Here is a 22,648-nt window from a genome sequence, read left to right on the forward strand (position 1 = left end):
AATTTCTATGTTTCTTGATTTCAATGGCTTCACGGATTTTTCTACTATAAAACCCACGATCTGTAGAAAGTAGTCTAGGGTTGTGAAGCTCAATCCAGTGGTTTGGCCCTGACTCTAGTAAATGCTCAGCAACGGCAGACTTGTTCACCTGACGGTTCTTGACAGCTGCGATATGCTCCTTAACTCGCTCCGCAATGGTATCGTTTCCCCGTGTAAAATTTCATGGACTAAATCTATCAATTTTACATTTTTGCGACTAAAATCGACACCGGCCTCTTATAATTTGTATTAATAGTTTCGAGAGCGTTTTTTTTTTAAATAGTGGACTTGTAAATCTTCTAAGAGGATCGAGAGGGATTATATTGGGAACAATTTTTTTCAGTTAGGGTCTTGAAACTTCGTAGTTTGTGAAAGACAAATTTAATGCGTTGTATAATTATTAAAAAATGATTAACCGTCCCTACTAATATCTTTTGCTGCATAATGTTCTATATTATGCTCACGTAGAATATATAACCACCAACATACAAATCCACGCGTACGAAGTCGCGGGCAACAGCTAGTATAGTAGTATGCTTTGTATTACGTTATTCAAAATAACGGTATATCAAAATATAGGGTACCTAATGATTCTCCGAATATTTTTTAGCAGATTATCGATTCGCAGACAACGATACGCCGAACATCGGTTCGCAGAGTGATTTATTTGTAGATGTAACTTTTGGTCGACTAACGTTACGCAGACTCTTGGTTCGCATACAGTTCAGTTCGCTTCTGTGTAAATTAGCAGAATTATTATTGGGCGATTTTCATTTGGCAGAGTAATCTTTTCGTTTAAGCAATGTTTAGTCGAATAACGTATCACATTTTATACATCGTTATTTTCGAAATAAAAACTTCTTACAAAAAAAACAGACTTCAAAAAGGATGAAATAAAATATAATCCTTTTTAGGGTTCCGTACCTCAAAAGGAAAAAACGGAACCCTTATAGGATCACTCGTGCGTCTGTCTGTCCGTCTGTCACAGCCTATTTTCTCCAAAACCACTGGACCAATTAAGTTGAAATTTGGTATACATATGTAAGTTTGTGACCCAAAGACGGACATGTAACTAAATGAATTTTAAACATCGGGTCCACTTTTGGGGGGTAAATGAGAAAATACATTGTTTAAATTGTGTAATGTACGGAACCCTTAGAACGCGAGTCCGACTCGCACTTGGCCGGTTTTTATTTAAGTATATCCAAACTCGTGGTAAGGCTACAGTTGCACTACATCAAATTGGTGGTTTTCGGGAGGAAATGCTTTAGTTACTTTAGAAAACAACGAAATCACCATACACGTGCCTTTAAAATTTGAAGTTCCCTCAATTCCTCATGGTTCCCATCATCCTAGTATTCCTAGTACACTGTACCTAGATGAAAAAACATCCTGTATGTCAAATCTATAGGTATACCTAGACTAGATTAATAATTAGAAACAGATTGCTGGCTTATACATATGATGATTTATAAAAAATATTAAGTTATTTTCTTTTAAAATATATCTTCTTGTTAATTGACTGCCTGAATCACATCTATCCTGCTGCCGTTGTAAGCTTGTGTCACAAAAAACCAGATACCGTAATTGCTTCTAGTTTAGGTTTTAATCAATTTTTAAATATAAACAAAAGCATACCTATTATAGGTTAAATTAAAACCTATACAATATAGGTTTTAATTTTATGGTAACTTCTGTTAGTGAACATAAGTAGACAATTAAATGTATCAAAACCATCTTTATCAGACTCAAACTAAAAGTTATTGTGTAGGTTAGTCATGTCCTAGTCTAGCCATAAATAAGAGAGAAGTTCTGCTAGTCAATATTAATGCCAAATGAACATTCGACCTATTGTGTTTCGACCAATGGTTTCTCGGGTAAATATGACAGTTTCTAAATGATTATTCTACGAATAGTAAATATGCGTATCAATTGCTCTGCTTATTGACTACTCTTGCAAACGACTATTATGCGTAATGAGATTCTGCCAATCGTTACTCGGCCAAAGAACCCGTCGGCGAATCGTTGTCGGCGAAACAAAAATCGGCGTATTTTTTTTCGGCATATCAATAGGGCACCCAAAGTATAATATATGAAAAATAAAAAATGTAGTGCAACCGCTCCAATCATTATGATCATACCTGTTCCTGCTACTCGTACAAGAAATAATATGTTAACTGACTTGTTGGTAACTTTCTCTAGGTCAGTTTAAAGTCATGTGACCAATTAGCTCATGTAGTTTTGCAATATTGTTGATCAAATTTATTTAAACTGATATGATGGTAGGTACAATTAATTTGGATAAAAAGGAGAGTTATATTACTTTATGGTTTGGTAACTATTTAATAGTGAGTTAGGGTGGTATCCCACCTGTTCAATATACATATAATCGGTCCAATGTGCATTGCGTCTCACTTTCTCACTAAGCAAAATGTGAGATGCAAATACACATTGAACAAAGATATTGAATTTGACAGGTGGAATACCATCTTTTAGACATTAGACAGTTATATTTTGCTCTTGATAGAAGTTGGAAAAAAATCTCTATTAATTTATTTATGTTCAAGTGCATCATATCATATGAACAGATAAATAAATGTAATAGTAATTGTTTTATTAGTAGGCGATGAGGACATCCCTGGCATCGGTCAGTATGACGACTTCCACACGATCGACTGGCAGCGCGACATCGCTCGGGACCGCATGCGCCACAGATACATAGTCAAGAAAAGGCAAGACTCAATATGGGACTTAATAAAAGTAATTATACCACTATTATTTTTTATTTCGAAAATAAATGTGCTTTCAAGTAAAAGGTAACTTATCGTCATTTGTCAATAAGCTCATGCTTTAAATATGCGGAAATTATCTTGATGACAATGTGGTATCTTTTTATTGAAGATGTTATAAATATCTATAGATGTTAGCAGGAGAGTTAAGGGGAATGATTTTACACACAGCTATATAGTTATATGTAATTGCAAAACGCGTAGTGAATGAATGGATGACTGAGTTGAGTGTACAATATTTAAGGTAAAGAAACCTATTGCTCAATCTTGCAACTGCAAGATTGAGCAATAGGTTTCTTAAGTTTCTTTCTTCAGGCAACTGCCTGTAATGTTGATCTTGGTGTAAAAATAAAACTAATTTTATATTCCCGCTGTTATTCCATGACATGTTATGTGCGTGACCTTAACCTTTTGGACGCCAATGACCGATATATGCGCACCGTAGGTTCAACGCCAAAGCCGATTAATCGGTCATAGACCACAGAGCAACATAGACCTACGTGCATGTGCATAAAGTTCAATTTCAGTTTTGACACTTCAGTGACGTGGCGTCTGCATGACAGCTTTTGTGTTTGACACGGCGTCGAAAAGGTTAACTCTGGTCTCTGAAAGCCTACCGCAAACAAACCACGTTCGACGTGTTGCCTCCCTGTCACACTTACGTACGAATTTACAAGTGCGACATAGAGGTAACACGTCGAACGTTGTTCGCGATAGGCCCTCAGCTCTGGTACGTCTACGTAGGTAGGTATACTGCAAGTTATTATTATGAACATAATAGATGTGAAAGCTGGTTAGTGGTTAGGTTACAAGCATGCTAATACATATGTTTGGTAGGGCGCACACGACGCGTGGTCGGGCTGGGTGTGCGTGTTGCTGGTGGGCGTGTGCACCGGCGTGGTGGCCGGCGTCATCGATATCGGCGCCTCCTGGATGACGGACCTCAAGTTCGGCATCTGTCCGCAGGCCTTCTGGTTCAATCAAGAACAATGCTGTTGGTCTGACAATGAAACTACATTTGATCATGGAAATTGTTCACAGGTATAAACGTAACAACTGCATACTAACTTAATTAAATAAAAACCATACTGTTATAAAATTAATGCACAACTTTTCATGTCTGTTCCTTGCGTGTTTGCTTGATACATAAGTTGTGACTAAAAAACACATTGTGGCATTATAATTGTAATGTGAGACAACTTTCAGTGGGTGACATGGCCCGAGCTGCTGGGAGGCTCCCGTGATGGCCCGGGCGCCTACATCATCAGTTACCTGTTCTACATAGTGTGGTGCCTCATATTCGCGGCTCTCTCAGCTTCGCTCGTGCGCATGTTCGCGCCCTATGCCTGTGGTTCTGGTGGGTAATCGGGTGAGGGTGAGGGTGAGGGAGCAACAGTGTTGATACTGTACTGTACTGTACCGAGTTTACCATGCGCCATGCGCCATGCGCGTGAGTGACAGGTGAAGGTTTCAATATTGTTAACTAGGCTCTCTTGGTTGCATCACTACTGTTCATATATCCGGGCTCTGTTTAATAACTACCATAAATATTAAAATCCAACAAATCGGCAAACTCGGAAACTCGGTCGGCGGTTTCAAATTTCAAGAGCGATTATCGACCTGACACTGGTGTCGAGTCGGGTAGTTTAGTTTACGTGTTGCTGACACGGTAAAATGTGCCGCACGCGCCGCTGCACCGCCCGCGCACCCCCCGCGCGTGCGACCGCCTCCTGTCACGTCAGCGTGCTTATGCTGACGTCGCCGGTCAGTCTGTCGCAGCTAACCGGGTCAACGCGCCTTCTAAGGCGTGTAAATCACGGGCTTCCCTTTTAGAGAAGTCCTCCCGCACCAATGTGGATAAGGAGGGATTCACACTGGTGGCAAGAAAGAGAAAGGCACGCAGGTCGCCCCGTAAGACTCTGTGTGGCACTGCGGAGCCGGTTAATTCCGGTCTACGGATTGCAACACCGAGTAAGGCGCTCTACGTGTCTCGACTGCATTACTCCGCCGGAGCCGACGAGGTGGTGGAGTACATCCGCCGGAAGACTGGCTATACGCTGAGGGTGCACCAGCTACAGTCGCGTCACTATGTGCACTTCAGTTCATTTGTGGTGCGCGTGCCGCGGCCGCTGCAGGACACCATCGCTAGCGCGGACTTCTGGCCGAAGGGTGTGGTGTTTCGGCGGTTCCGGGGCAACTTGCCGAATTCTCAACGCTTAAGTCTCAACGCTGTTATGTCGTCGCCCAAATCTTAAATACCTAAATCGTATTTTATAATTGTATCTTTGTATTTTTATTTGTTTTGTAGTTCGCAGTGCCTTAGTAGTAATACTGTAATGCTGTGTAACTAATTTGAATAATAAAATAAATAAATAAAATAAAAATAAATAGGTAAAACGAAAGTTATGTTTTTCTACTCGTCGAGTATGATCTGTGTATAACAACTTCATATGCCATACACTACAACCTTACTCTTCTCAACGTTGGATAGTCTACTCTTTCGACTCAAGCATAAGAATTTTATCGATACGGTTTATTGCTTACTGCTTACTGCTAGCCTTTCTCCGCAGACGTCTTGTCTGGTTGCCCTTGGCATAGGCCTCTCCCATATTCCTCCACGAGTCCCTGTCCAGAGCCTGTCTTCTCCAGAAGGCTCCAGCCACCTGCCTGAATTCGTCTTCCCATCTCATTTTTTGTCTTCCATCATCCCTTTTTCCGTCTCTTGGGTACCATGTTGTGATGTCTTTTGACCATTTTTCTCTTTTGTCTCGGAGCATGTGGCCGGTCCACTTCCATTTTAGTTTTTTCATAGTGTGGTTTACGTCGATTATTTTTGTTCTCTTTCTAATGTCCTCCAGTTTTATTCTATCTCTAAGTTTTATATTCAACATGCTTCTTTCCACGCTATTTTGGCAGACTTGGAGAGCTTTCCTCTCCTTGACAGTTAGGGCCCAAGTTTGACATCCATATGTAAGGCAGGGAAGGATACAAGTGTTAAATACTTTGGACTTAATGTTTGTTGGTATTTGGTTGTTCTTCACTATTTCCTTTAATGACCAATATCTTTTCCATGAGTTCCCGATTCTAGTGTCTACTTCTTGTTGTGTCAAGTTTTGAGGTGATATCACTTGTCCAAGATTATGTGTATTCTTCTACATAGGCAATGAGGTTGTGGTCTATGTATATGTCTTCCTTTACACTGTTGGTCATTATCTTGGTCTTTCCAGTGTTCATAGATAGCCCCACTTCTTTGCTGCGGTCTGCAAGCTGTTGTAGCATTAGGTTTAGGTCCTTCGGGTTGTCACTCAGTAGAATAATGTCGTCAGCAAACCTTAGATTTGTTAGTTTTGCTCCATTTATGTTAAGACCAAAAGATTCCCAGTTAAATTTTCTAAATACATATTCTAGAACTGCAGAAAACAGCTTTGGTGATAAGGGGTCTCCCTGCTTAACTCCTTTCTGCATGTACAATAATTGACCATCTCTTTCTGTTCGTATTTTAGCTGTTGAATTTTTATATATTTCTTGGATTATCCTTATGTATTTTGTTGGTATGTTTTGTGTCCTCAACGCTTCCCATATGTACTTATGTTTCAGTGAGTCGAACGCTTTATTGTAATCTATGAAAGCAAAGTAGTAGATTTTGTTGTATTCTTCATGTTTTTCTATCAGCTGTTTGATTGTATATGGTCGACAGTTGAAAATCCACTTCGAAACCCAGCTTGCTCTTTAGGTTGGTTTTCCTCTAATTCCCTGTTTATTCGGTTTAAGGTAACTTTGGAAAATATTTTGTACAAGTTTGTTATTAAGCTGATGGGTCTGTAGTTGTTGACTAGGCTTTTGTCGCCCTTTTTATGAAGTATTATAATTGTAGAGGTTGTCCATTGTTCTGGTATAGTTTCCGCTATCATAATGTCATTAAATAATTTTGTTGTGGTTCCTAAGATTTGGTCTATACATCCTTTTATTATTTCGTTAGGTATTTTGTCATCACCAGGGGCTTTTCCATTTTTTTGAGATTGGATTGCTTGTCTTACTTCACTTTCCAGAATAGTAGTTACTTCTTCCTCATCTTCTTTATATTCTAGGGGACTGTTGGTGTTCTCTGTATCACTGTATAGTTCTCGATAGAATTCTGTTGCGGTGTCTATGATCAGTGGGCGGGTAGAAACTTTAGTTGCTGTTACTTTGTTGTGTAGGTTGGGTATCCATTCATACATATATACGGTTTAGTCAATTATAAAAATTTGAAAATAGAACTTTATACATTTCGATAAAATATTTCTTATTTAAGGAGACTGCGTCGCATCTGCTTTGTGATTCGTTGGCCAAAAAAACATTTTATTTTATGTTTTAGTGGAAACAATTGCTTCATAAGTCAGAAACGCGCATGTGACACCCCTCATATAGCAACATCCATATCCTACGAAAACCGCTTAGCGTTGCTTGTTAGTCTCCATAGGCTACGGTGGCCAAAATGGCCGCCAGGGCCTCATGAGTTACGAGGAGGTGTCGTTGACCAACCCGCCGGGGGCGCCAGGCCCGGCGGCCGGGGCGCGTACGAGTATGAAGGTATCACAGGCCGCGGCAGCTCGCGTATCTTAGCTGTATACTTTTTGTTTATTTACCTATATGATTCTACTAGTTGAAAGCATTATTTTTTTTGTTTCTTAGAAAAAGTATTGTATACAATAGTGATATAATCAAGCTTTTCAATCTCGTACCTTACTTAAGCAACTCAGCAAACTTCGTTGTTTTAACACGGTACTCGACTGAAAAGCTCTCTGTTATATCACGATTGTATAAAATACTATTGTAGTTAATGATTTGATGAACTGAACTGATAGGCCGTTCAAGTACGTGTCTTTAATTACAATTGAATTGCTACAGAATTGTCCATCTAGAAACATCAGCATTAATTGTGAACTTTCTATATTTTGGTACCCATAGTTTGTATTTACATTTTATTAGTTAGTTGGCCTTGCTGTACGGCGTGCGACTTTCAGACCGAAGGTCGCGGGTTCTACCCCTGCTCGTAACAATGAGTTTTTTTTAAGTCAAAATGCCGGTATTTCGCTAAGAGGATGGTAATATAATTCTCTTTATTTATTTTTCATCTTAAGTTAGGAATTTATAAAATGGATAGAAAAGTAAAAGACAATAAGAAGGTAGTTAGTTAGTTTACATTACAATAATTCATATGATTGATAAGTTCATTATTGCCTTATCTAATATGATTTTTCTACCAGTTTCAATACTTTTGTTAGCAGATCATTTAACGTGACTATTAGGATTTACTTTAAAGATTTAACAAGAAAGAAGTATGACGTTGGTGTGTTTGAATAATTCGAAATGGATTTTTGAAACCTTAAAGAACAAAACGTCAACTACACTTTTAAAGCAAATTTACACTGCATTGGCCCAATCCATAATGAGCTATTGTATCCCAGTCTGGGGGGGGGGGGGGGCAGCATTAAAACTAAATTTATAGAAGTCGTAAGAGCACAAAGATGTCTCATTAAAGTCATGCTTTCTAAGCCGTACTGGCATCCTACTACTGAATTATACAAATAATGCGGTCTTCTTTCAATGCGCCAACTGTATATAGTTAGCGCTATTGTAAAAGTGCAACTCCAACTAAATCCAAATTTGCTCAGAGACAATTCGTTGCACAATCAGCCTATTTATACAACAAAATTAATAAAATCATCGACATATATCCGCTACAACTATTTGACTGCAAATCTGCAACCATAGACTGGCTAAAAACACAAACCTATGAAAATACTGAGGCGTTACTTACCTATACTACATAGTTGTCCACAACTAAATAATAATTATGACAACCTATTTAATTAACATATTGCATTTAAACTTTTGCTTACACACATACCTTCACACACACACGCACACACACACACACACACACACACACACACACACACACACACACGCACGCACGCACCGTTCAGGCTCTAAATACATAATTAGGAATTGTTACTGAAGTAATTAATAAGTATTAAATAGTTAAAAATGTAATTATTGTAACCATCATGCTAATATAAAAGAAGCTATGCTTATGCGTATGCTTTTTAGTATAAAAGAAGTATTTAGTTTTAGATTTAAGTGTTAAATACTAGATGTAAAGACACAAACATTATGGTTTATACCCTAGCGATTTCGGAAGAGCGAGGTTTTCTGTCACAAGCATATCTAATGCTTAAAAAAGAAGATCCCATACCATACTGTAAACTACTTGTGAAAAACCAATAAACATTTTTTCATTTTAATTTTTCATGACTTTGGTGTATAATTTATCATTGTGATATTCACAAAACGCGACCCTTACGCGACTATTAATACGTTTATATCTGTTTTTACACTTGTTATTTGACGAATATGATTTTTTATAGGTATACCTGAAATTAAAACGATTCTCAGTGGTTTCATCATCAGAGGCTACCTCGGCAAGTGGACGCTAATCATAAAGGTCGTGGGCCTAATATTGTCAGTGTCTTCTGGATTGAGTCTCGGGAAGGAAGGGCCCATGGTGCATATCGCGAGTTGCTTGGGTAAGTGTTACACTATTGTCATTACCACGGTTCTTTGACGACACTTACTCGTATGACTAAAGAAACTTAAGTTTTTATAAGATCGTATCACTCTCTGGCCGCCGGCTGGCCGGCTGGCTGGTTTGTAACCGTACTAGTACACGATTGTCTAGTAAACAGTAACAGTACAAGTACTATACTCGTAGTTATTTATATAAGATCGTATCACTCTCTGGCCGCCGGCTGGCTGGTTTGTAACCGTACTAGTACACGATTGTCTAGTAAACAGTAACGGTACAAGTACTATACTCGTAGTTATTTATATAAGATCGTATCACTCTCTGGCCGCCGGCTGGCTGGTTTGTAACCGTACTAGTACACGATTGTCTAGTAAACAGTAACAGTACAAGTACTATACTCGTAGTTATTTATATAAGATCGTATCACTCTCTGGCCGCCGGCTGGCTGGTTTGTAACCGTACTAGTACACGATTGTCTAGTAAACAGTAACGGTACAAGTACTATACTCGTAGTTATTTATATAAGATCTTATCACTCTCTGGCCGCCGGCTGGCTGGTTTGTAACCGTACTAGTACACGATTGTCTAGTAAACAGTAACAGTACAAGTACTATACTCGTAGTTATTTATATAAGATCGTATCACTCTCTGGCCGCCGGCTGGCTGGTTTGTAACCGTACTAGTACACGATTGTCTAGTAAACAGTAACAGTACAAGTACTATACTCGCAGTTATTTATATAAGGGGTCATCCATTCATTACATCACACGTTTTGGGGGCGGGAGGGGGTCAAGAAAATGTGACATGTTGTGACGTCACTTTAACTTCATCAGTCAGTAACCGAAAATTTATTTAAATTATTATATTTGCTATAGAACGATAATCGTTTTTATTGTTTTAATTTTCTTTCTTAATCTATTTTTGGTTATAAAATTACTAATATTTCTTTAGTCAAAACTAATTAAAAAATTTTTATTAATAATACTTAATTCGATTTGCCGATTACGTTGAAAAAATGTGACTTCACACCGGGGAGATGTTTGCCAAATGTGACCAAGTGTGACAAGGAGGGGTCAAAGAACCTAGAAATTCGTGTGACTTAATGAATGGATGACCCCTAATCTCTGTAGCGCTGACACAGGTTACAATATTGTAGGACCTGTTAGAATATTATAAAAGCCATTTTATTAAATTATCCCTCATGCATTTGAGTAGTCCGTCTGAGCTAACACCAAGATAACTCTGCAGCGATTTTTATACTCGTAGCACAGACGTGCACGTGTTTGACGTTTAAAATATCACTTGCACGTGTGTGCTATTTTAAAAATGCTGCAGAGTTATCTTGGCCTGACAGAGTTTTTGAATAAGATTTTTAGTCGGAAACCCCCAGTGTGGCACCGTCCGTGCCGATCACTGGTGATAACACTTCCACACCGCATTAGAGTCTAAGCGGAAAAAGAAGAGTCATACATTATATTGGTTTCCTTATATTGGACGAGTTTTCTTTCCGCACAGACTCTATTGCAGTGTATCTTGGTCAGACTGCCTGATGACAAATATGTATAAAAACAGTCGTTTAGGATACCGTCACATCGTTCCAATAGCCACTTTTGGGCAGAATTTTTAATAGCTTTATTTGTGTCAGGTAACATATTGTCATATTTGTTCCCTAAATATGGGCGCAATGAGGCTAAGAAACGTGAGATCCTATCCGCCGCCGCTGCGGCGGGCGTGTCCGTCGCCTTCGGGGCGCCCATCGGCGGAGTGCTCTTCAGTCTAGAGGAGGTAACCTGTTGCATTCATATATTATTTCACCATAACCAATCGTATGTCGATATGAAGTATCAGCTCCCTAACATTATATTGTTTTTTAGGTATCATATTATTTCCCGCTGAAAACGCTGTGGCGCTCATTCTTTTGCGCCCTGATAGCGGCCTTTATCCTGCGCTCGATAAACCCCTTCGGCAACGAACATTCTGTCCTCTTCTTTGTGGAGTACAATAAACCGTGGATATTCTTCGAGCTGATACCATTTGTTGGGTTGGGGATTATAGGAGTAAGTTAATTAAGTCACCATACTCTAAATACAACTTCAATAAAAGTGTTTATTGCACTAACTATAGTATTCCTAAATTATTTTTAACATAAGTTACGGTAGTTCCCGACTAATGTTCTACGTTTGTGTCGTTCAGGGCTGCATCGCGACGATATTTATAAAGGCGAACCTGTACTGGTGTCGCTACCGCAAATACTCTAAGCTGGGCCAGTACCCGGTGACGGAGGTGCTGGCGGTGACACTGGTGACGGCCGTCATCGCGTACCCCAACCGCTACACACGCATGAACACCAGCCAGCTCATCTATCTGCTATTCAACCAGTGCGGCATCTCCAACTCCGATCCGCTATGGTCAGTTTTAATTGTTTTCCTTTTTGTCAAGATATTTTCTCATTTCACATTGTAAGGCTGCCCACTTATTTAATTCTACCTAAAAGCTTTCTTCTTATTTGTGTTTTGTATTTAACTGAAGGCTCACCTAACTTGTAGCAAGGCATATTATAAATAGCATCGAATATTAACGATTTTTAATGTAACAAGGGCTTCATTATTATTCATCTTTTTAAGATCTAAATATAATGAGGGCTACCGCGTTTAATTTCGCCGCTAGGGGCGCTAGTGTAGATGGAGGTCTTTCAAAATGTCAAATGCATAGAATTTTTGGGGGTTTCAAGCGTTTTTATCGGGAATTTTCACTCCTTATTCATAATACTGGGAAATCTTTGTCCATCTTTGATTAATCATGGTAAACAATAGATATAACTCAATAAATGTTAGTGGTTAAAAAAATTGCCAACTAAAAGATATGCAAAGTTAAACAGGTTCAAAAAATGGCACATGTATACTATAGTGTATATTAGGACGTATTGATTTTATAAAAATAAGCATAGAAGAATTTTGAGATCTGTTTTTCTGGACCTACATCTACAGTGGCGCCAACTGGTGAGCACAAAAACGGTAGCCCTCATTAGACTAAGAGACTGTAATAATTCTGTAGGTTGAGAGACATGTTTGCCAATGTTTACCTACATAAATGTGACGTTACGTGCATGCAGCGACTACAATCGCAACTTCACGGACGTGAACTCTGCCATCGAGAAGGCGGCGGCGGGCCCGGGCGTGTACCAGGCCATCTGGCTGCTGTTCCTGGCGCTAGTGGTGAAGCTGGTCATGACGGTGTTCACCTTCGGCATCAAGGTACCCTGTGGCCTGTTCATCCCAAGCCTCGCGCTCGGTGCCATCGCCGGCCGCATCGTCGGCATTGGTAAGCGATTGACAAACTTCAGGATAGTCGGATTTGGTGTATTGTGTGATATTTGAACTGAATATCACACAATACACCAAACTATATAGTATATGATAGATGACTAGACTAGATAGATATATGTATGTATGTGTTGTGTAACAGGCGTGGAGCAACTGGCGTACAAGTACTCTAAGATCTGGCTGTTCTCGGGCGAGTGTTCGACGGGCGACGACTGCATCACGCCGGGGCTGTACGCCATGGTGGGCGCCGCCGCCGTTCTCGGCGGCGTCACGAGGATGACAGGTGCGCATCACCACCTTACCACTACCATCCATATTATTCACTTCACTCGTTTAACACTGCCACCAATTTGCGAAGACTATAAAGTTAACATACTATTAACTTACTACAGGGTTGGTTGTCTAAGGGTGGTATTCCAGCTGGCCAATATCTTTGTCCAATGTGCATTACGTCTCACACTCTCATTAGGCAAAATGTGGGAAGCAAATACACATTGGACCAGCATATTGGCCAGGTGGAATACCACCCTAAGCTAAGGTTGGCAAAAATTTGGCAATAATAACATGTACCATGTACAACAGATGTACCTACAGTCAACACAGATGTGTTTGTGCAACACATCATGTTCAAACTGTCCTGCACACGCTCTTATTATCTTAACAATAAAGATTAATTTGAACACCTGGCTAGCTCTTTTAGCTACTTGTGCTGCTAAGTGACAGGTTCTAGCTCGATACCGGTTTATACGCGATAAAGTCCGATTCATTTGTCTGAAAGTTTCTATTTAGGTGTAATACAGTAATAAATGTGTCATGATATGTCAATAAGATGTTAATGAAACGTGCGCAGTGTCACTGGTGGTGATAATGTTCGAGCTGACGGGCGGCGTGCGGTACATCGTGCCGCTGATGGCGGCGGCCATGGCGTCCAAGTGGGTGGGCGACGCGCTCGGCAGGCAGGGCATCTACGACGCGCACATCGCGCTCAACGGCTACCCCTTCCTGGACAGCAAGGACGAGTTCCAGCACACCTCGCTCGCCGCTGACGTCATGCAGCCCAAGTAACACACACACACACACACACACACACACTCAGCACACCCAACATTCTTACGGGATTCCACCAGTGTGCGACACTGTGCAGACAAGAATTTTTGTATTGATAATGCTTACTCGAACTAAGAATTTTTCGTAACAACATAAATTGGACTCTTTTGTTCCCGAAGATTAAAGATACTGGAGCCAAATTTCTGGTTGTGACATCCTCTTAAGGCCCATCATACAGGATAAATTGGCAGTTTAATTTAAAAACAATAATTTAGGAAATGTTGATAAATTAAGTTTTTTTATTCAACGAAACAAAAAAATACAGCTCTGTTCCAAACCAATTCAAAATGGTTTGAGCTAGACTGAAGTAATTTGTCCTAATTATGTAAGACAGTGGGCCTTAGATTAAAACGTCGTGATTCTGATGGTTTATAATTCTACATGTTAATATATAACTTTATAAGATTAACAAATTGTAGGTACATCTGTAGTTTGTACTTACTTATTTAGTTGATTGTTTGTTCATATTGATCTCTGCTCTCGTCTGAATGCTAAACTAAACTACAGTCGTTTAGTTACAGGAGCAGGTATCTCTATCGGTAGCGGTCGGTCCGCGTGAGAAGAGAACATACCTACAGGCAGTACCTGTACCTGTACCTGTTGGCTACAGCTCTAATGTTATGTTATGTTATGTTAGGTATGGTATGGATGATGTAAACGCGTTGTATATGGTGTGTGGTGTGTGTGCAGGCGCAACGAGTCGCTGTCGGTGATCACGCAGGACTCGATGACGGTGGAGGACGTGGAGGCGCTGCTCAAGGAGACGGAGCACAACGGCTACCCCGTCGTCGTCTCCAAGGAGTCGCAGTACCTCGTCGGCTTCGTGTTGCGCAGGGATCTCAATCTCGCCATGGGTACTATACGCTTTCTTTATTTCAGACTCTATGCTCCTTCATTAGTTACAACGTAGCGGTTTCACAAAAATGCCCAATATGTATGCCCATAGTAAGGTGTATTCGGGCAATTCCGAAAGGACAAACACTAAAACAGTGGCGGATAATTCGAAAAGGGACTCTTATTACAACGGAATATGACTGACTTTTAAATCATTTTCGGGATTATCAAATTTTCGTAATTACCCGAATACGCCTTACACTTGTACCTAAGCATATCAAAAAGAAGTACGAAACAGACTATTCCCAACTTTTCAAATACTGTAATTTACTCCCAGTTCAAAATATGTGTAAACTAGCCATACTAACAGAAGAATATCACCATGTTACTAAACTAAAAGAACACAAAAGATGTACAAAACTAAGAAGTCTACAGAACCAAAACAAATATTGTATACCCAAATATAACAACATATATGGCACTAGGCTGTACACATATATATTACCTAAAATATTGAATGATCTGCCAGAAGTTGTTTGTGCTAAATATTTAAATGGTAAACATATAAAAAAGTCGTTAAAATGCACTTATTAAAAACTAACGACACAAGCTATGTATACTAAGAATCATATTTATGATGATATAGGATATAGGATATAATATTGTTTTTCTTTATGTTATTCTCGAACTCCCCATCGGCACACAAACCTCCATAAGGTTTTGCCTACGATGGGTCTTGTAATGATCTAAAAAACTGTAATTTGCTTCCTTATTCAATAAATAAATAAATAAAAAATGTACAGTCAAGACTATAAACATCGATGCGAACAATTTACCAAAATTACCGTACACTATTCTGCACGACTGAATTATGCTTTATGATTTCATAATCCCAAATGTCAAAATATGTACAGTGAGCTGCGAAATTGCATGGAGAAATTATGAATGGAATTCATTGATTACGGCGGCGGCCATGGCGTCCAAGTGGGTGGGCGACGCGCTCGGCAGGCAGGGCATCTACGACGCGCACATCGCGTGATTTATTCATTACGGCTAATGGTGCCGGTAAAATAATGAATGCACCATCAAATGGGTAGCAGTAGCACAATTAGCACATCGTAACTGGTGAACTTCCAATATGACTTGGAAGCTTGGAACTCCGGTGGTCATTTAAGAAGTGTAACGCTCTTACGGTAGATGTCGCTAGGGTCCCCTAGACACATATAGTGGCAAGATTTGCTGACTATGGATGAGGTCTTGGTGGCTCAGTTGGCAGAGCGCTGGAGTATCGATCCAGAGTCCGTGAGTTCAAGTCTCTCACGCAAGGCAGTAATTTTTCCACTTTTAAATTTATTCTAAGCTTAATAGCATCGTTTGCAGACGTTTCTGCTCCTTAAAAATAATTTACCTCAATAATGATCATACTACTAACTAAAAACTAAACTGCATATACCTACTACGATAAAGAACCAACTACCTTATAAAAACTACAGATTCTACAGATCCATTATTCTCCATTAAAAATAAAAGAGAATCACAGTTATCTTTTACATTTATTTAAATGGTACAATACGGTACGAGCGAAAGCACAAAGTTCCCGCAACTGACGAAACCATCACCGTCACATCACTAGTCGTTAACGTGAAAGAGATAGCACATTGCATTTTCTAGTTGACGAAAAGGGACGGGCATACTTCGCCGCTGCTCAGTACAACCATATTGACCAGTATAAAATGAACCCCGCGGACAAGAACCAATTTTCAATTAAATAATGAATTTGACTTTCCTGTGGAATGTTATTATAAATCTGTTTTGTAAGTAGAAGCCTTAGATGACTTGCCACACCATTTTACACTGCAATATCCCATGATTTCCCAATGAGTGAAATATTTAACGATTTATTTTCGTAGACACGCGCACACTGTTAACAGGTCGTGAATTTGGACTTGGACGCAACTAATCGGAGCGGCGCGCGAGCATTATTTTATAAGCGCTATTGGTGGTGCACGAGTACGAGTGGTGACCGCTAGTCGTCCTATAAGCTCTTTCTATTGGTGGTGCACGAGTACGAGTGGTGACCGCTAGTCGTCCTATAAGCTCTTTCTATTGGTGGTGCACGAGTACGAGTGGTAACCGCTAGTCGTCCTATAAGCTCTTTCTATTGGTGGTGCACGAGTACGAGTGGTAACCGCTAGTCGTCCTATAAGCTCTTTCTATTGGTGGTGCACGAGTACGAGTGGTGACCGCTAGTCGTCCTATAAGCTCTTTCTATTGGTGGTGCACGAGTACGAGTGGTAACCGCTAGTCGTCCTATAAGCTCTTTCTATTAGTGGTGCACGAGTACGAGTAGTGACCGCTAGTCGTCTTATAAGCTCTTTCTATTGGTGGTGCACGAGTACGAGTGGTGACCGCTAGTCGTCCTATAAGCTCTTTCTATTGGTGGTGCACGAGTACGAGTGGTGACCGCTAGTCGTCCTATAAGCTCTTTCTATAGGGGTTGGTCTGTGTAATCAATACAATAAATATTTAACTTCCCATACAACCAATTTGATTTTTCCGCCGTTTTTTGAGTAATGGTACGGAACCCTTCGTGCGCGATTCCGACCCGCACTTGGCCGGTTTTTCTGTAAATTTTGCTATTTGTGTTTTTTACAAAGAGACAAGAAAGAAGAGAGATGTGTTTTTGAGATGAGATATTTTCTACAATAACACAAGAATAATAAAAAAAACCAGATTCACAAACCCAAACCATTACCGTAAGCAACCACTTTAAAATTAATTGTCACTGACCGGCTCAGTTAAGTAGCATGTCTACAGCAGTAGTTATATTACGATACATCTTTTTTTTATAGAACATTACTTATGTTTATAAGACCTTTAATGTAACTTGTGTAATTGTGTTTGTATGTATGTTAAATGTTGTAATAGCCAACGCCCGGCGCATGATGGAGGGCATCACGGGCCAGTCGCTGGTGATGTTCGCGGGCAGCGCGCCGCCGCCGCCGGCGGGTTCGGGCGCGGGCTCGGGCGCGGCCGGCCACGCACCGCCGCCGCTCAACCTGCACCGCATCCTCGACATGGCGCCCATCACCGTCACCGACCAGACGCCCATGGAGACCGTCGTCGACATGTTCCGCAAACTCGGCCTGCGCCAGACGCTCGTCACGCATAACGGGTCAGTTGATATCTATATACTAATACTGCACTGCACTGCACTGCACTGCACTGCACTCACACCCTGCCGCCGCCAGGCCGCCACCTCGTAACGTAAACACCGCTATACCCTCTACTCGTCGTAGCCCCGGTTGTATGTAATTTATTCAATTGTGCACGTTATAATTTTATTATGTAATTCGTTACAGGCGGTTGCTGGGCGTAATCACGAAGAAGGACGTCTTACGCCACGTGAAACAGATGGACAACGAAGATCCTAATTCTGTTTTATTCAATTGATTCAACGTAATTATATAAAGCGACACTCCAACACAACGTGTGACCTGCGAGCATGACCCATATAGTGACAGTAAGATTACTGTTCAGCTACTATTGTCCAACTACGAACATAAAAAATTGTTAAATGGTTCCACACAGCAGCAAAGAAAAGAAAAAGGCTTCGACCCAATGTGAAATCATAGCTGTATGTGTTATTAAAATACTAATCATTGAAAAAAACACATTGGCTTTGTGCGTTAAAGGTGCTCGTGCTCGCCTAAGCGGTTACGGAATGCATCAGTTATTTGGTCCGGATTTCACAGATGTTATGTCTTTGTTTGAACATTTGAGTGCAGAAGAGTTCAAATTATTGCTACATGGAGCGTAACCATTGTTAGAATTGGTTTACCGACGTTGCGCTTAGTACATTACAAAATGATTTGGATACCTCAATTTGGCCAACGTAGGCGTTGTTGGATGTACATGCACATTACTAAATGTAACAGCGTTTATTTCAAATGGTTTATTATTATTCGGGCATCTAAAATATTAAACAGCAACTTTCCTTGGGCATATAATAATATAATTTGGCTGTGTACTAATATTTTAGCGCCAATAAATTTATATTAGCCTCAAAATTAAAAATCCTATTATTAAAAAACTGGCAGCAAAATCAAGCCACCCTAAAAAGTTATAGGGAACTTGAAGTGATCGGTTGGCGTCTAAAATAATACGTTGGCAACTAATATTGTAAAGCGTATGATTATTTTTTTTTAAATTAAATCTACTTGTTCACACCTTAGTATTCATTCATATTGAGCATATCGTTTCAGGTAGTATTCTAATACGAAAGCAGCTAAATTTTATGAATATTGGTCCCTTTATATAATAAAACTTCGTTTTTATTAAAACGGGTAACAATGTAAACATTATAATACATATACAGAATACCAAAAATTACCTAATGTTAAGATACCTACATAAGCTCTGAATACCCCATTTTTAAATAATTTAAACAACCTAGTACTTTAAATTAACAAATTTCCTAATCCACAAAACTTACCAGTATAACTATAGTCGAAATTCCTAATCATGAAACACCTAGTGGCCTAGTGGTCTTTTAATTTTTAATTACTAATTTCAATAGTTATTACGGTGTTCTGCCAGAGTCAAAAGATAGGTGCGACGACGAGCGAAGCGAGGAGGAGTTTCTTAGGTTGACCGTGTGTGACCAAACAGCGCGCGGAGCTAAGCGAGCGAAGACAGCGTAGCGTGCCAGAACCGATTTTATGTTTTTTTTAAATGTTAATTTAGAAAAAAAAGCTTTTTTTGTGTTATGTTCGTTTAGTTAAAACTAGTTATCAGTGAAATAAATTTATGAACCATTCCATAAACATTATCTTAACCATGACCCAAAGTTTTCTACTCATAGGTTCAATGATTATACGACCACAATAACTTTATAAGGATTCTTCTTTATATTAAAATGACAGCTTATGTAATGATTATCGATATACAATATACAAATTTTGAATGTGTATTTAACTTTATTTGCTATCAAAATATTTTAAAAGAAAATTTTTGAATTAATAGATAGCCGTTTTCTTTTTAAAACGTGCTTCATAAATGGTCTCCAATATAATAATTCAGTTGCTAAATAAATACTTGGTACCTGCCTAAAAATAAACAAAAGCTGTAACGGTATTGAAATACAACTCATATTGATATATTTTAAGGCTCCGTTTTTGTTGCCAATCTATTAATTTTAGTGTCCATTTCTATTTTTTTAAACTAGCCAAATTCGATTTATTATTAGACCGGTAAATACGTGCCATTTTAAATGGGCAAGCTATATATGTATAGATAGAAACCATTGTATGGCGACAAATCCTTTGAGAAAGCCTACTGGCAGTCTGGAACATGGTTTGTAGCTCCCTTTACAACTTTGTATTATATCATTATTTTATTGTCTGTAGTTTTAGGAATAGTAAATTTAAATATATTTATATTTTAAGTAAAACATTTTATTTAACAGAACAATTCTTATTTTGTACATTTAGCACAATTGAAGTGTGCATATAATTTGCTGACCTAATTATTATTTCCATAATTGTATATTTTAGTTCTAAAGTCATAATGTGTCAGTCATGCAAACCTCATTATAAGTATAGAAGGCTGCACTTGGAAAACTCGCGGAACTTTATCGAAATGAAATACGTCTGTTCGCTGTCTTGGCTTGAATAATGTTCCTTTCGAAAAGAAGGTATGCGTGATATTTATTGGTATTTTTTATACCAATATCTTATCCTTTTACCTGGACTTTTCCTTTTTATAATTACAGAATATGTTCTTATAATCGTTCATAAAATTATTGTACATACTGAACCAATGTTAATATTTATGAACATAGTAGCTACGAAGTAATAATTTAATAAATAATCTTGAAAATGTTATTTTTTGTAAACGTCATTTATTTTACTAGCACATCTATTTTATTTTACATAGACATAGATATTTATTGTAGACATATTGAAAACTAATTAGACATAACGTCCAAAGCAGTATGTACGTACGTAGGATGACTGCTATAGTTATTGGCCACTCCTAACAAATAAAGCTTGAACTCGCCAAAATTTGGGCACATAAAATTACAAATAAATAGAAAACAAAGGTCTACTGAAGCGAAATATATATTTAATATAGTTCAGAATAATGGGGCGTCCCGGAAGTAAAGAGACAAATTTATTTTCAAAATATGAAATGTAAGGTAAACATTAAAAGTAATGATTTTGGTTAAAAATAGTCACAAAGTTAATTAACTTATTAGATTCATACCGAATTTGCTCCTACGACAACTGAAATATTTTTTTTCTTAGATTTTTCGCGGCCAGTCATACTACGGCTTTTCCCGATTTTGCAGCCACTCCTTTTGCCATACAAAGTATTTCCAAAAAAAATTGGCTTTTGGTATAATTCTTTGGTCCTAAGTCACATCTATACGACTGAATGGAAGTTAATGAATGGTTATACGGAAAAGTTTCCTTCATAAGCATCATTGGGATTCGCTGGAACTTAGAATAATAAGTTATTATTCTGAGCGCTGGAACATAGGTTCAATCGTCAATAAATCGTTGAGTATTTTTTTCAGCTAACTTTTATAAACTTATTGGTTAAGTACCTCTTTTGGCATGTTCCTCTTGTTCCTTTACACATCTAGAAGCAGTTTGTTGCGCATATGGTTTTAAACCTAGATCGTTCTTTTTTCATTCTGGCGACAGACGACTTTGATACTTTTAATTTATCCGCTGCCACCCTGACGGACGTTAAAGGAGTCTTATCAAAATAGATTTAACTCTGTCAAAGATAGATATAACTCCGTAATAGATGGATACAGTCTAAGGAAAAAACGTGCCTCGAAAATCACGAAAATTTGATTCTCGATCAGATGGCGCCACTAGTTTTGGCCTACACTCGTATAGAGGGCGTTGACTGTTTCGTTTGTTATTTATAATTTTAACGCATACCAGTGAAAGAACATGTGTCAAAATCATATAAAAATAATTAATGCAAATAAAAAAATCATTTATCCATATTTAAATACATTTTATCGTATTTTTATAAATATTTATTTTTAGTTTTAAAGTGTGTCGACAGATGGCAGTGAATTTACTGGAGTTACAAAATTTACTATGACAGTACCGCTCTAGTATAAGTTACTCTATGACTCTGTTAATATTTCGAGGTACCGTGATTTTCCTATTTCTAACCGGAATCTTCTTAAAACTAATCTCACCGGTTTCTTCATAAAGTCTTATTATTGAATATATACAGTTTGTCTAGCTTTTACTTGAAGAAAGTGTTTTACTATATCCTTTTTAGTATGAGACTCGTAAAATAAAGGCAATTGGGAATAATCCTATTAGCAAGTGCTTCATATTCTGATCATTCATTTTGAAAAACTAATACGCAGTAACGAAATTCCCACTTTAAATGACAGATAACGAAATCGTAGATGCAACGACACCAAAACTTTTCTTTTGTTTTAATAATACTTTCGGCTAGTAAGACTTTGAAAGTTGTCTCTTTACTTCCGGGACAGCCTTTATTATAGTTTATCATGCTGACATACTAGAATTTCATTTCAGCCTCAGGATTTGACATGTCACAGACTTTTTGATGACTAGGACACTGGTACTTTGCTCGACATGATTACCAGATATATTAGCCAGGGTTATTTGCGGAGTAGTTGATAATATATACTTTAACAGGTGTCTTTTTCAAATATTCCTTAAAATTGACCCAGTCCATAGCAATCCGCCTTAATTTAGAACCATCCGCCAAAAGTACCCTTTTGGCATTTTCAGCATGTCTATCGTGTTAGTACCCCTTCGTCACTGTTAAAGTGTATTGCCAATATGATGAATGCTACCAATTCACAGCTCACAGTTACTATTTAGTAACTGTGAGCTGTGACTTCTTTAAAATAGGTTTAAGTATTTTCACAAATGTTTCTAGTAAGTATATATTTCTATGGTCAATGTCCGTCCGAGCGC

The 22,648-nt window shown here is 38.6% G+C and overlaps 1 protein-coding gene across 6 annotated transcripts in view; it reads left to right on the forward strand.

Moving 5' to 3' along the window:
* LOC134754199 (H(+)/Cl(-) exchange transporter 5) overlaps nt 1-18,139 on the forward strand; it is a 42,491-nt gene extending 24,352 nt beyond the window's left edge. For 3 of the 6 annotated variants that reach the window (XM_063690345.1, XM_063690347.1, XM_063690349.1), the window contains 13 exons: nt 2,660-2,799; nt 3,666-3,869; nt 4,035-4,185; nt 9,242-9,400; nt 11,045-11,184; nt 11,274-11,456; nt 11,593-11,807; nt 12,512-12,720; nt 12,865-13,005; nt 13,573-13,783; nt 14,520-14,683; nt 17,592-17,838; nt 18,026-18,139. In XM_063690345.1, the coding sequence (XP_063546415.1) occupies nt 2,660-2,799; nt 3,666-3,869; nt 4,035-4,185; nt 9,242-9,400; nt 11,045-11,184; nt 11,274-11,456; nt 11,593-11,807; nt 12,512-12,720; nt 12,865-13,005; nt 13,573-13,783; nt 14,520-14,683; nt 17,592-17,838; nt 18,026-18,116 (2,255 nt within the window). In that variant the 3' untranslated portion in view covers nt 18,117-18,139. The remainder of the gene's footprint in view (nt 1-2,659; nt 2,800-3,665; nt 3,870-4,034; nt 4,186-9,241; nt 9,401-11,044; nt 11,185-11,273; nt 11,457-11,592; nt 11,808-12,511; nt 12,721-12,864; nt 13,006-13,572; nt 13,784-14,519; nt 14,684-17,591; nt 17,839-18,025) is intronic. The other 3 variants (XM_063690346.1, XM_063690348.1, XM_063690350.1) reach the window with 1 other exon arrangement.
* Nucleotides 18,140-22,648: the final 4,509 nt, after the last annotated feature.

The sequence above is a fragment of the Cydia strobilella genome, chromosome Z (assembly GCF_947568885.1).
Source record: "Cydia strobilella chromosome Z, ilCydStro3.1, whole genome shotgun sequence".
Classification (NCBI taxonomy): Eukaryota; Metazoa; Arthropoda; class Insecta; order Lepidoptera; family Tortricidae; genus Cydia; species Cydia strobilella.